Genomic DNA, 14,355 nt, shown 5'->3' on the forward strand with positions numbered 1-14,355 from the left:
AAAAAAAAAAAACAAAGTTAATGGACTAGGTGAGATATTAAAAGAGTAACTGGAAACCAGCATCTGACATTCTCTCTCTTTTTTTTGAGATCGAGTTTCACTCTTGTTGCCCAGGCTGGAGTGCCAATGGCACCATCTCAGCTCACTGCAGTTCCTGCCTCCTGGGTTCAAGTGATTCTCCTGCCTCAGCCTCACGAGTAGCTGGGATTACAGGCACCCACCACCAGGCCCGGCTAATTTTTTGTATTTTTAGTAGAGATGAGGTTTTGCCATGTTGGCCAGGCTGGTCTTGAACTCCTGGCCTCAGGTGATCCGTCCACCTCCCAAAATGCTGGGATTACAGGCGTTAGCCACTGTGCCTGGCCCTGACATTCGTTAACATAGTGTCTGACCTGCTTTCTTGACTCCTTAGCAGAGCACATGGATAGAAATTGAGCTCTGTTGGAGCCATGACAGGCCAGCCTTTGCAGGCTCTGAGAGATTGATCTTGTTGGCAAATACCTGGAGCAGGGAATCAAGCTCTACGACTAGCCTTCTGCTTCAGAGCAGGCTGGGGTTCTTTGGGTGGAATCCAGGTTTACCAGTATGATGTGCAGGGAACATTTGGTGACTCCTGCTTTAACAAATGAGATTCTTCCAACTAGAACAAAGATTCCAGGGGAGAGGCTCAGCATTAGGCTTAACAAGTGGATTTTAAGTAGACACATCTCCCTCATTTGATCTTTTTGTTGTTGTTGTTTTAAGATACATGCTCTTAATAGAAAAAAAAAATTGTTAGTATAGAGACAGAAAAATCATGCTTACTTTTGGACACCATCAGAGTCATTGTATAATTGCATTTTGGGAATTTCTTTTTGTGGTTATTTTTGTACTGTTTTCTTTGTGGTCATGCTCTACATACAAGTTTTGTTTTGTTTTGGTTTGGTTTTACTCCTGACAAGCTGTGAACTAAAATCAATTTTATATTCCGTCATTTTGATTAATGTAGCATTAACCTTTCCCTTATCATTAGAATTTGTGATGATATTTTTAATGGCTATGTGGCATTCTACATTTTGGAATTTAACCTGTTTCCTAATATTGGACATCAGGAATATTTCACTTTTTGCTCTTACAAATGGTGAAGCAGTGATCATTTCTGTGGGCAAGACTGTCTGAATTTCTGATTATATCTTTAATAGATAAAGTGGTCTTAATATATTGCTTTTGAAGTTAACCACATTTTGTCCTCACCGTCAATGAGATGTTATCATTTACGAACCATTTTTAATTTAATGAATCAGAAGTATCTTTTAAAAATTTATATTGCTTGATTAATAGTTGGAATGGACTGTATTTCTTTAGAGTCAAGGCTTTGATAAATGTTTATTTAGAAATGTTTATCTGTTTAGGTCTTAGTATTTTCATTAATTTATATGTGGATATAATTTATATGTATTAAGAATAATAACCCTTTTTCATATTGGTTGTTGTTTTGTAAACTACTTTGTTTTTTATGTAACATTTTAATTTCTATATTTCCCCACATTCCTTTTAAGCTTAGAAATATTTTACACACTTGAAATCAAGTGGATATTTCTGTAGAAATTGTTTAATTCATATTATGGCTAGTATGTCAGTAGAGTAGATTTTATGTTTCAAAACACTGATTATTAGTTTTATTTCTAGACTGTCCCCTGTCTTTAGCCTCCTCAACACTTCTGTATCAAGCACTTATATCCTCCAATAAAACTCAAAAGGATGACACAGGGCTGGGGTCTCAGATCTTTTTTTCACCCCTGGATTTGCTGTCCCCTCCATCTCCTTGCCAGAGATGGGGCAGGATGAGCTCAGATTCTCTATTATTCACTCATTGATTTATTTAGGCTCTAGGGGTGAATTTATTTTCATAAGGGTAGAATACACACTTTGAAGATTGATTGATGTTACCACCATAAGCCTGGATCCTTTTATTTTAATAGATGAAGTGTTTAGAGGACATGAGCCAGGTCAAGCAGCAAACAGATCTGTGTCAGCAGCAGATGTTGTGTTGTATGGAGTAAACCTAATTCTGCCCTTGATGTCACAGGATCTCTTGAAGGTAATTAATGTAATTCCATGTGAACATACAACTATATGTACTTGAAGTTCAAAGGTACTTTAGACAAGAATATATCTGTGATTTAATTAAGTGGTTGTATCTGTTAAGTGCACATGTAGTTGCAATTTTTGCATTTTCATCAGCAGTTACTTATGCATACTTCTCAGTAACATGGGCCTTTACTCAGTCTCTGTCCCTGCTCCAGAGTCCTGCAGGTACCCACACATTAGTGACTCGTTTGTCAGGGAGTGCTACAGAAAGAAGCCTGTCCTTTTAGAAACCACATTCTGTTAGCAGTTTCGATTAGCTCATAATTTGTCACTAAGGGAATAAAGTAAGTTATGTTTCAGTGTTTTCCTCTGATACTTTTTGAACATTCTCAGGTTGAGGGATTGAGCAAAGGAACGCCTTTTCCAAGAGGCACTGGGATGGTAAGCATCCAAGACTGATGCTGTTTTAAAGTTTTTGCACATTCTGACTAGATTATGCCTTGGTTTTACCAGTTAATATTGAGGGTGTGCTGGCGGTCAGGCAACTTTTTTCTACCTTCCGTAAGTACGGTAGAGGAGGGAGGTCTTGTTACGAGTTGTCATAGCAGGATAAGTGTGGGGAGGAGGACATGGGTGGAAAGGAGGAGTTTGTGTGTGTATGTGTGTGTGCATGCGCATGCGCACAGGCATACACACATGCACACATGAGATAAAGACAAGGAAGGAGAGTAGGAGGAAGTAAGACAGTAGAAGAGGCTGAGAAGTGCCCAGAAGGTGAGTATGAGAAGAATAAGAGTGCTGTTGGATTGCCAGCACAGCAGGATCTAACCCTGTGCTCCTGTCCTTGAGAATGTCTCTAACGATGGGAAACAATGCTGATGACCCCTGGCATTCACACAGCAGCTGCGGGATGAGGAAGCTTAGTCAGCTCTCTGTACTGATTTGCACTGAGGGTTTGTTTGAACAAATAAGCCATTAAACATTTCCGTGTGTATTTTTGTTAACTGTGGTTAAACCAGACTACCTAATTTTACCTCAGTTCTCTAGGATAGTACAAGTGGAGAAATGGTTTTGGAAGCGTAAAGACTGAATACTATGCTTTATGCATAGTCTTAACAGTTTGCATTACCTTCTTGTGTTTTTCCAACATGCTTGAATGGAAATACATTTACAAAAAGGTTTTACTCCCAAATTATTTAATAATTTTAAATTTGGCTGCCTTGTTTACTTATTCAGGGTAAACACAGAATATCTGGAATTGACCTTAGCTTTTATTAACTATCTAGAAGATAGTTGTTTCTACTGTCTGTTACTTTGTTTCATAGTAGTTACTAAAATATGCCCTTTATTGTAACCTGTTTTTACATTTAATTTGGTCTTCATGTTTTCTATATCTTGCACATGCTTTAAAGAAATCATTATATTTAGAAGCTTGTCAGTTACATAATTTTATTGCATTGATGAAAATAAAAATTGGATACTAATAAGAATCTAAATATTTAATATTTCTTTTTCAGTTTCCAACCCTTTGTAATCAATACTACAAATTAATCACATTTATCTGTGAGATTTTTCCTGAAAAAATACCACAGCTTCCCGAGGATCTGTTTAAAAGTCTGATGTACTCCCTAGAATTAGGAATGACATCATATCCTTTAAATGAACATCATTGTTATTTGTCCCTAGGGGAAAAAGATCTTCCTGTAAAGTTTTTTAAGTTTTCATTTTTCTTTTGTGATTCAATTTTATTTCTTAAAAAAAAAAAAACCTGGGCTGGGTGCGGTGGCTTATACCTATAGTATCAGCACTTTGGGTGACCGAGGTGGGTGGATTGCCTGAGGTCAGGAGTTTGAGACCAGCCTGGCCAACATAGTGAAACCCCATTAGTGGGCGCCTGTAATCCCAGCTACTCGGGAGGCTGAGGCGGGAGAATCGCTTGAACCTGGGAGGCAGAGGTTGCAGTGAGCCAAGATCACGCCATTGCACTCCAGCCGGGGTGACGAGTGAAATTCCGTCTCAAAAACAAAAAAAGAAAAAAACTCTGTCACCTCTATAACTGCTCTATTTCTGTGTTTCTTTTGTGGCTTTGTCCTGTTCTCCTTTCACAGATCTCTGAGGCATTCGGTCCCTGGTACCATAGTCACATCAGGGCCCCATTAATAACGCTGAGCTGGGTCTTTGGTCTTAGGTCTGATTGTAGAGAATAATATGACTTTTTAATATGTTGTATGTATTGTAGACTGAAACAAGCTATACATCACCAGACTCAAACCCAAAACCCTTACAGGCCATCTGAAAAACACTGGAAATCTTTCCTTATATAACTCAGTGAAGATATTCCCCACCAATCTACTTGTGTATCTGTATTCATTTCTAGAAACACTCATTCATTTAATACTAGCTATAATTTTTAAAAATCTTTTATAAATCAAGTATATCCAATCTAGTTTGTTCCTTGACCTTCATGATCAGAATGAGTTCGGAGGTTTGCCAGCTTTGCCTGGAGGCCTTGACACCGTTAGCTGAACAGTGTGCAAAAGCACAAGAAACAGATTCACCACTTTTTCTAGCAACACGGCACTTTCTTAAGGTAAGATGTCTGTGTGGTAGGTCAGAAAATCATCTATTTTTAGAAGTATGGTTGGTGCACATAATTCTGCATTCAGACGTGGAAATGCTTCCATTCTTTTGGGGACGGGAAACCGTGACTTCCTGTTCACTGTTTTTTCTGGAGATAGCTCTTCATGGACAATTCTCATCCACTATTTCTTGTGTTCTTGAAAATTGATGTGGTAAATATTGAGAGAATTTGGTATTTCTGATTGTTCAGATACCACAGCAAGTAGCAATATCTATAAGGTATGCTTGTTTGTTTTTTTAAAACATTTAAAAAAAATTCAGATTGATTTAATAACTAGAATAACAACCAACCCTCTCTCTTTTTTTTTTGGACTGGGAGGGACTGGAGGATATATGATCATCCTATGTTTTTATTAAGAAGTCTTATGTAATTTCAGCTGGTTTTTGATATGCTGGTTTTGCAAAAGCACAACACAGAGATGACCACTGCGGCTGGCGAAGCTTTCTACACGTTGGTGTGTTTGCACCAGGTACTGGACATGCCTCTCTTCAGGGGACTCTTCTCATGCTGTTTTGCAAAGAGATTGTTGAGATAGATGGTGGGTCATTAATTCCTGCTTTCTTATAGGATCTGTGACTCAGTGCCTCAGTTTTGTTTCAATGAGGCAGTATTTCTTACCTTCTTTATTAGCTTTCACATGTCAGTTTGTGTTTATCTGACAGCTGTTTGTCAGTTCAAAGCATTTATTTTTTCTTCTCCACCATTATGAATCATCCTTTGCAATGCTCACTGCCCCAAGCCTGTCCTTAAACAACTGTGCTAGGAATGAGGAATACATAATGGGTGTGTGAGGAACTCATGGTTTTGTAAGGGAGACAAAGTGGCGGACAAGGAAAAGTCTGCCTTCAGACAGTATGGAAGACAGTACATTATTGCATATTATATTATAAAAAACAGTATGCTGTTTCATTTTGTTGGTCTTCTAAAGACTCTGAAGCATCACTGATAATGGGGTTAATATAAAAGTTAGGCCAGCTTACGTCTCTCCTCAATTCTGATAGAATAGGTGCCTGTGAAGTTTATGAAAGGGACCATATTGACTATTTTACTGCCTCAGTTTCCCATTTTCCTCTCCCATGAGCGTGCGCGCGTGCACACACACACACACTCTCTCTCTCTTTCTCCCCCCCGCCCCCCCAGCATGGCCAAGTTATTGACTAGAGAAACTTGGCATTTTATTTCCATCTTTAAAAAAGGGCTTAGAAAAGGTCTTCCATATTGTTTAAAGACCTCCTTTCTCCAGACTTCTGTAACAACTGTGTCCCTATTTGAAGGTGCTCTGGGACTTCATTTCTTGCTTTCTGCCATAGGCTGCCACTTCCTGCAGGTAGTACCTGCTCTCAAATCTGTGCTCTTTTTCTGCCGTTTGATTTGTTGCTCACTAGCAAGGTAGACTTCTTGTCTGCATATATTTAAACCGTGACATACTGATTGTCTCCCTTCCCTTCCCTTCCCTTCCTTTCCTTCCCCTCCCCTCCCCTCCCCCTCTCTTTCCTTCCCCTTCCTTTCCTCTCACCTCCCCCTCCCCTCCCCTCCACTTCCCCTTCCCTTCCTTTCTCCCCTCCCATCCCCTTCCCTTCTCTCCTTCCCTCCCCTCTTTCCTTCTTTCTTTCTCTTTCCTTCCTCCCTCCTGCTTCCCTCCTTTATTTTTTTCTTTTTCTTTCTTTCCTTCCGTTTTTGCTTCCTTCCTTCCTTTCTTGCTTTCTTCCTTCCCTTTCTTTCTTTTCTTTCTCCCTTCTTTTCTCTCCCACTCCCTTCCACCCTGTCTCTTCCTCCCCCCTCCCTCCCTCCTTTCCTTCCTTCTCTTCCTTCTCTCTCTCTCTCTCTCTTTTTCTCTCTCTCTCTTTCTCTCCCCCCCCTTTTACCATACTTACACACTGTAGGAAAGAGCAGGTTTTAGGAATGGTGAGTATGATACCTGCTGCCTGGCCTCAGAGGCTCTACTATCTCGCTTTTTTTTTTTTTTTTTTTTAAGACAGGGTCTCACTTTGTCACCCAGGCTGGAGTGTAGTGGTGCAATTACTGTTCATTTCAGCCTTGGCCTCTTGGCCTCAAGCGATCCTCCCATCTCCCCAAGTAGCCGGGACTACAGGCATGCACCACGACGCCTGGCTTGTTTTTTGTAGAGATGGAGTTTCACCATGTTGCCCAGGCTTGTATCGAACTGGAACTCAAGCAATCCACCCGCCTCGGCCTCCCGAAGTGCCTAGGATTACAGGTGTGAGCCATCACGCCTGGCCACTTCTACCGTTTCTCATGAGTAGGGAAACAACAGGAGATTATACTTGGTCCCCTGTAAACAGGACTGTCGGTTGGACAGGGCAATTAAGGGAGCCACCATGGCTCCATGGTTTGGGGGTTGGGATGCTGCACCTTACCCGTCTTTTCCAAATGTAATTAACATTTGGTTTCACCATTTTGGTCTATCATGATATCCCAAGAAGCCAATGAAAAATAATAGCAGGCCAAACGCAGTGGCTCATGTCTGTAATTTTTGCACTTTGAGAGGCCAAAGCAGGTGGATCGCTTGAGGCCAGGAGCTTGAGACCAGCCTGTTCAACATTGCAAAACCTTGTCTCTACTACAAACACAAAAATTAGCCAGGCATGGTGGCACATGCCTGTAGTCCCAGATTCTTGGGAGGCTGAGGTGGGAGGATCACTTGAACCAAGGAAGTGGAGGTTGCAGTGAGACAGGGTCTCACTCTGTTGCCCAGGCTGGAGTGCAGTGGAGCAGTCATGGCTCAGTGCAGCCTCAACCTCCTGGACTCAAGTGATCCTTTCACCTCAGCCTCTCAAGGAGCTGGGACTATAGGTGTACACCACCACAACTGCCTAATTTTTAAATTTTTTGTAGAGATGGGGTCTCACTGTGTTGCCCAAGCTGGTCTCAAATTCCTGCGCTTGAGCAGTCTTCCCTCCTCAGCCTCCCAAAGTGCTGCCATTAAAGGCCTGAGCCACTGTGGCTGGCCAGACCAGCTTTTTTGAGGAGAGCTTACCTCTGACCTAGTTGAATTTCCCTCAAGCCCATATCTTCTTTCACTTTCCTTTATAAGGCTTCATAATAGAGTGTTAAAAATAGAAAACTCCTCCGGGCACGGTGGCTCACACCTGTAATCCCAGCAATTTGGGAAGCTGAGGCGGGTGGATCACGAGGTCAGGAGATTGAGACCATCCTGGCCAACACGGTGAAACCCCGTCTCTACGAAAAATACAAAAAATCTAGCCGAGCGTGGTAGTACGCACCTGTAGTCCCAGCTGCTCGGGAGGTTGGGGCGGAAGAATCGCTTGAACCCAGGAGGCAGAGTTTGCAGTGAGCCGAGATTGCGCCACTGCACTCCAGCCTGGTGACAGAGCAAGACTCTGTCTCAAAAAGAAAAAAAGGAAAACTCTCCATATTCCTATATTTACTAAAGCCCCTTTCCTGCCCTTTTTCTAAGGGCTCCTGGATACAGTACTGACTTGGAGCTTTCAGAGTGCTCTGCTCCACTTGGAGAAGACGCTGGAATATATTTCTCTGACCTCTCCTCCCAAAGGGCTCCTGCCTGTTCTGTCTTTGTGCACACTGCTGTCCTCAGAACTGTGTGAACAAGATGTCTCTATTAACCTCCGGGGAACTATCGCACTGTTTATTATGTGTAATACACAAAGTAAATAGGCATAATGTGCTTTGAAGAGGCAGCATAACGAAGTTGATTATCACATGGGTCTTGGGGCCAAATTGCCTGGATTCTTGCTTGATCTGGGCCATATCACTTCACCTCACTGAGTGTGGAAACCTTCACCTCTGGGATGAGAATAGAAACAGTACCTGTCTTGAAGCATTGCCATAAACGATAGATGAATTAACTCATGGAAAGGTTTTCAAACAGTAAATGCTTAATTAAATGCTGAATTACTGTAAATGTTAACGCTTAAAATGTGCCCCTGCCTTTTAGAACCCTACATCCAGTAACTGACATCATCTACTTGTATGACATTCTCGGAGGATATATTCTTGTGTGTACTTTATCTCTTCAATAGGCTGAATATTCTGAACTGGTCGAAACATTACTGTCAAGTCAGCAAGACCCAGTTATTTACCAGAGATTAGCAGATGCCTTCAACAAGCTCACTGCAAGCAGCACTCCTCCAACGCTGGATCGGAAGCAGAAGATGGCCTTCTTAAAGAGTTTAGAAGAATTTATGGCAAATGTTGGTGGTCTCCTTTGTGTAAAATAAACAACAGAACTTTATGCTTAATTTAGATCCTTTCTGCAAAGTGCACTGAATTGCTGAAAGTTGACTTGAGTCTTGTCCTGTTCCTCAGTTCATTTGGCCATTTTGGATTTTGGAGAGCCGGAAACTTTGATATGTATGTATGTATGCAATGCAGTGAAACAGGAGAGGCCAACTTGGAATCGGCTTTTGCTGTTAAGTGTTAGCCACAAACTGTCATACATATGTCTTTTAGATTTTGAATGGTGATTTAAAATTTTCAAAATGAAATTCCATATATGTGCAAACAGATATGGGCACCATGAAATACATATGCAGTGCCTTTTTTCCTTTTAACATAGGTGGCTAGCCAAAGTTTAGAATTTTTGTCATTAAATATTAAATGGATATATGCTAGGCAGTGTTTCTGAAAATCTCCATAGAGCGCCTGCATCACTTGAGGAGCTGGTAAAAAGGTAAATTCTTAGGCCCAACTGTAGACCTTCAGAGTCAGAAGGTCTGGTTGTTGGGCCCAGGACTCTTCATGTTAATAAGCTTCTCCCTTCCATCACCCCAAAAGTTTGAAATCAATGAAAGAAACATTGAAAACTCCTAAGAGGTTTTGTGCTTTCTAGCTTTTCCTCCCTTTGATGATTAGGTTTGTCATTCAGCAGGAAGGGAAAACATCACCAGGGGTTTGTTGGCTTTTTCTTATCTTTCTTTCTTGCTTGTTTGCTTGCTTTCTTGCTTTTCTTGCCTTCTCTCTCTGTCTGTCTCTCTTTCTTTTCTTTCTCTCTCTCTTACATCAACCCAGTGTTGCAGGTTTTGTGTAATACAAGTCACTAGTCATACTCTGATGCCTGAACTTGAGGAATATATACAAGTATATTTTTGTTCCATAAAAATAACCTTAGGAACTGTAGCCATTTCATTGCCTTAATTTTAAGAGGAAAATACAAAAACCGCTGATTTGTTTTAGTAAGAAACCAAGTCCTGATGCTTCAGAGTTGGTTTAGGGTGTTAGCTGCTATGAATCTGTGCCCCTTCCGATCGTGTATTTATGTAGGTTTATCAGTGAAATGAAAGGCTTGTTCCTGTCTAGTCTAACTTTTTGAGTGTGTTTCTATCCAGCCGCATAGCCCATATCTACTCTAAATGGCTTGCTTAAGCAATAATTATTTTAAAGGATGTGAATTACTGATTCACACAGACTATTGCACGTTGGGGCATTAGGGGCAATAATTCTTCTCCAGTCATGGGAGCCACGTGAATTTAATTTTAGAGATTAAAAATTCACTTTAGATCCTCTACTTTGATCTTTTAATCAGGATTTTTATACAGCTGCCATGCTCCCCTAATTCAGTGTGCCAGCTTAAATTATGGAAATGAAAGCTAATTTATAAACAGCGGCATATGAAACTCCACCTACTGCAATACTTTCACAACACAGTGACAGGTAGAGGACTCTGGCACAGGTGCACTCATGAAAATCGGCTTCCACCATGTTCCTGACCCCTACCTGCTAAACCATGTTGCACATGCAGTTTTTATACCTGATTGCACATAGCATATATGTCATTACATGTGATGCTGTGCAAAACTGTATAACTCTGTGCTATTAACAGTTAACAAAACTGGAGCATCTAAATTACATCCAAACTGTGCATGTGATGTTAGGTAGATGTGAATGCAGGACCTTGGGCCATAACTTTTTGAGGAACATGTCTCTCAATCTGATCACTATTGAGTCACAAGGGGAAGCAAAAACATTTTGAATGACTGCTGGGAAGGAATTTAATACCAGTCTTCACGAAGTACACGTTTCTATATTTTAAAAAATACTTTGAATGATGCATTTATTTTTAGGTGTTTTTTTTTTCCCCTTAAAAAACTTGAAGTGATATGCAGCAGTAATCTATTTGTTTTGCATTGTTCTTAGTGTTTTGTGTGTCTCAGCTCCCTCAAGCTTTCTCAGCTGTTGTGAATTATATATATCTGTGTGTGTGGTGAGTACAGTCTCTTTTCCAAAGGGCACTGAAACACACAATTGACTGGACAGGTCCACACGCCATGAGAAAACTATAATCAAGTTATTAAAAATAAAGATGAGTGGCAAAGGAATGCCTTGGTAAGTAAAAAGTCATCTGTATTTAATAGCTTTTATTCAGATGGCAACATATTTGCAAAATTTGCCCACATCCTATTACAAAACTAAAAATAGAAAATTTCATCTCCATATTCCTGAGGCGTAATTTCATTAGACCAGTTTTAGTTAAAAAAGACCTTCTTCAGATTGGACCAAATAACACTTAACGAGATCACCAGAATGTTGAATGTTGGCACACTGGGGTGGGGAGAAGCCACTACCATTTTTTAGGTGATGGGGATGCCACTGAGTTGCAATGGCTGGACCTTTTCAGGGTGTTTGTGTGCATGTTTGCCTGATTGGATGTTTGTTCACGTTGTGTCTTTTATTTTGTCCAGTTTTGTCTTTAGCTATGTTTATTAACTTCTCTTATCTTGTTTTGTTTTAATGCTCTTGGCCCAGTGGGTATCAAGAACACTGGCTTAATTCTAATCAGTTGATTTTTTTTTTTTCTATTAAAACTGACTGTTAAGTTGTTAAAACATTTTTTAAAACAAAAACATTATTTGTGCCCTCTTTTTTATATGTTAAAGGGACACTGTCAAGTATTTCATTTTTAAATTTTTGTTTTATAAAATTTCTGTGGTTCATGTAGTATCCTTTAACCTCTAGTTTTCCAGACATTCTTTGTTTATTTCTTATTTTATTTTCCTTGACCCATTTGTTTCCCAAGGCACAATTACTATAAAGACCTTGTACGTCCACAGTCTGATAATGTAGTAGCACCTGTAACTGTGTTTTTGTTCTGTTAAAAAGATTAATTTGCTTTTATGATCCTTGGGCTGGATGGGTGGCTGCCTCAGAAGCAAAACTACTTGACAGTATTTGACAGTGTCCTTTCCACCACTGTCATTTGGGTCTTTCAGGCTGGCCATCTCTGTTGGAAGACAGCTGCATCGAGTTTTTGTCTGGTGTAAAGTGTGACATTTAATGTAAACAAACTGCAGGTTTTTTTCAAACTAATTTTAAGAATTTAGTCATTTCATTGTAAACTGTGTAATTATATTACATTACTTTGTTAGATGAGATGGTTACTACTATTTTTCCACGATTTTCATTTCAAAAGCAAGTATCTATATAATTTCCCCCCAGTCAGCATTATTTAGCCCTCCCCTTAACTGTCTTTGAACTTTCTCTTTTACCAAAAATGTCAGGTCTTTATAGTTGTTAATCACCGTGTTTCCCATTTCTGTTAATACTTCTATGAACCCCTCAAGTATTAAAGGGAACTAGCTATAAGCTTCAAGAATTACAAGTTTGAGTCTCCTAGTAATCAGCATCATTCTGAACCCTGAAATGAGATTTTTTTCTGTTAGAATTTTTATCTGTTTGCCATCTCTGTTGTTAGAGATGGTTGTCAATAGACCTTACTAAGTTAGCTGTCTTTGATGAGGAATTATTGTTATTGGTTCCTGAATAAAATATTAACCTTTTAAGTCAGAAGAAACCTTAGTACTTCTTAGGGTTTTGGTTTTTTTTTTTTTTTAAACCAGAGAATAAGGAACTGATTTGGATATGAGGTTTAACAGTTTTCCCACAAAACAACATAGCTGATTTGAGGATAAAATGTTTTAAATTATTTTTAAATGTAAGTGGATATTCTCTGACTTGGTAACTATGTTCTGAAAACACTGCATTTAATAAGTTTAAAAAATTGATTTTCTAAAATTAAAATGACCAAATCAGGCATATTGCTGAGCTCAAATTGATGTGAAGTACCATGGTTCCAGTTGGAATTCAAGCATATTTTCATTTAGATATAAAAATTGTGAAGTATGCCTGGTTGATTATAATGAAAACCCATGACATAGTTAGCCAAATAATATGTTTGGTTCAAATAAAACTAGAAGTTTAATACTGGGCATTCATTCTTTTTAAAGAGGATGAATGAAGAAATCGGTTTCCTGCTGTAGTGCTCTATGGGTAAGTCTTAGTAAAGACTGGAGCGCTGAAGTCAGCTGTGTTGATTCCCTCCTAGGAATTAGGAGGTTCAGTTTGCCCATTACCCGCTTGAAACTCACATCTTTACCCTCCTCTCTCACTGTGGTTTGCTCTTCACCTATTCCCAGGCCCTCCCAGCAATTGGAGAGGTGTTTTTTGTTTTGTTTTGTTTTTGTTTTCCCCCAGTCTGCATTCTTAGGCCTCTTAGCTATTAGGAACTGTCAGATACATACCAGTAGCTAACTTTCCTAGCCTGAAATTACTGCATCTGCACTATGTACCTACTGGGGATCTGACCTCAAGTGTTTTCTGAGCCCAGGCTTCCTGGTGTGGTGTCTTTTACCACATAAAATTATTTCAAATTGCAAATGTTGGTATTGTGATTTGATTCTCTGTACAAAGAAAGAAGTTCTATGCAGTGAGTTTGTGGTTTAATGGTCACAAAAATGTTAGCACTGCTACCACTCAGCACGTGTACAATTTTTTAAATTTATAAATATTAAAATTTTAAACTTACACTAAGACTTTTCAGTTTTTTTTAAAGACCCAGGGATGAGTGTACTGTTTAAATATTTACCTCTATTAACATAACTAATGAAGGTATAAAGTTGCATTTAGTTTTTCAGAAGATGCTGCAATATGATTTTAGGAAATAAGGCTATGTATTGAGCCAGTTACAGGCTGAGTATCAAGTTGATAAAATTTTATTTGTATTTTTAAAGTTCATAAGTGGGAGTTAAAAATGTGTCTTTTCACTAAATATTTTTATTACATTTTTGTTTTGACCATGTGTGATTTGTTCATTGGTATTTAGCTAGACTGTTTCATGAAACTCATTGAAATGGTGCTGGTTTGTTTAACATTATAGGACGATTGATACTGGGGACATTACATAGTCCTAAAATAATTTTAAATTTAAAAAAATGAAGACATCTGTACAGATAAAAATCAAGATTTTCATTACCTTCTGGGAGAACTCCTGGCACTTACAGAATATCCAGTATTAAAAGTAGGAAAATTTTATCTACATTTTATCATATTTACATCAGCCCACAGTCTTAGAAACAATTCCATAGTTACTAGTTAAATCATTAGATTTGGCGCATATTTAGTAAATACTTTTAGCAGTTTGAGTCATTGTTTTTGGCCTTTCAGGGGAAGTGGAGAATTACCATCTTAACGTGTGCTAGACAGACCCACCCTTTGCTCAGTGTTAAATCCTGTAAACATATGAAGTGAAAAGTTAATTTTTAAAGAAAATACATTTTTAAAATGTTCATTTTTAACCTGAATTTGCTTTGAATATTCTTTGATTTGTAATGTTGTTATTTAGGTTATATTGAGATTTATCCCACTCCAAA

The 14,355-nt window shown here is 39.1% G+C and overlaps 1 protein-coding gene across 5 annotated transcripts in view; it reads left to right on the top strand.

Annotated features, from left to right (window-relative positions):
- XPO4 (exportin 4) overlaps positions 1-13,767 on the top strand; it is a 116,864-nt gene extending 103,097 nt beyond the window's left edge. For 4 of the 5 annotated variants that reach the window (XM_017548179.2, XM_017548181.2, XM_017548180.2 and 1 more), the window contains 5 exons: positions 1,962-2,080; positions 3,588-3,718; positions 4,543-4,660; positions 5,088-5,180; positions 8,734-13,767. In XM_017548179.2, the coding sequence (XP_017403668.1) occupies positions 1,962-2,080; positions 3,588-3,718; positions 4,543-4,660; positions 5,088-5,180; positions 8,734-8,931 (659 nt within the window). In that variant the 3' untranslated portion in view covers positions 8,932-13,767. The remainder of the gene's footprint in view (positions 1-1,961; positions 2,081-3,587; positions 3,719-4,542; positions 4,661-5,087; positions 5,181-8,733) is intronic. The other variant, XR_001830804.2, reaches the window with a different exon arrangement.
- The last annotated feature ends 588 nt before the right edge of the window (positions 13,768-14,355 follow it).

The sequence above is a fragment of the Cebus imitator genome, unplaced genomic scaffold (genome assembly GCF_001604975.1).
Source record: "Cebus imitator isolate Cc_AM_T3 unplaced genomic scaffold, Cebus_imitator-1.0 Scaffold204, whole genome shotgun sequence".
NCBI classification, from domain to species: domain Eukaryota; kingdom Metazoa; phylum Chordata; class Mammalia; order Primates; family Cebidae; genus Cebus; species Cebus imitator.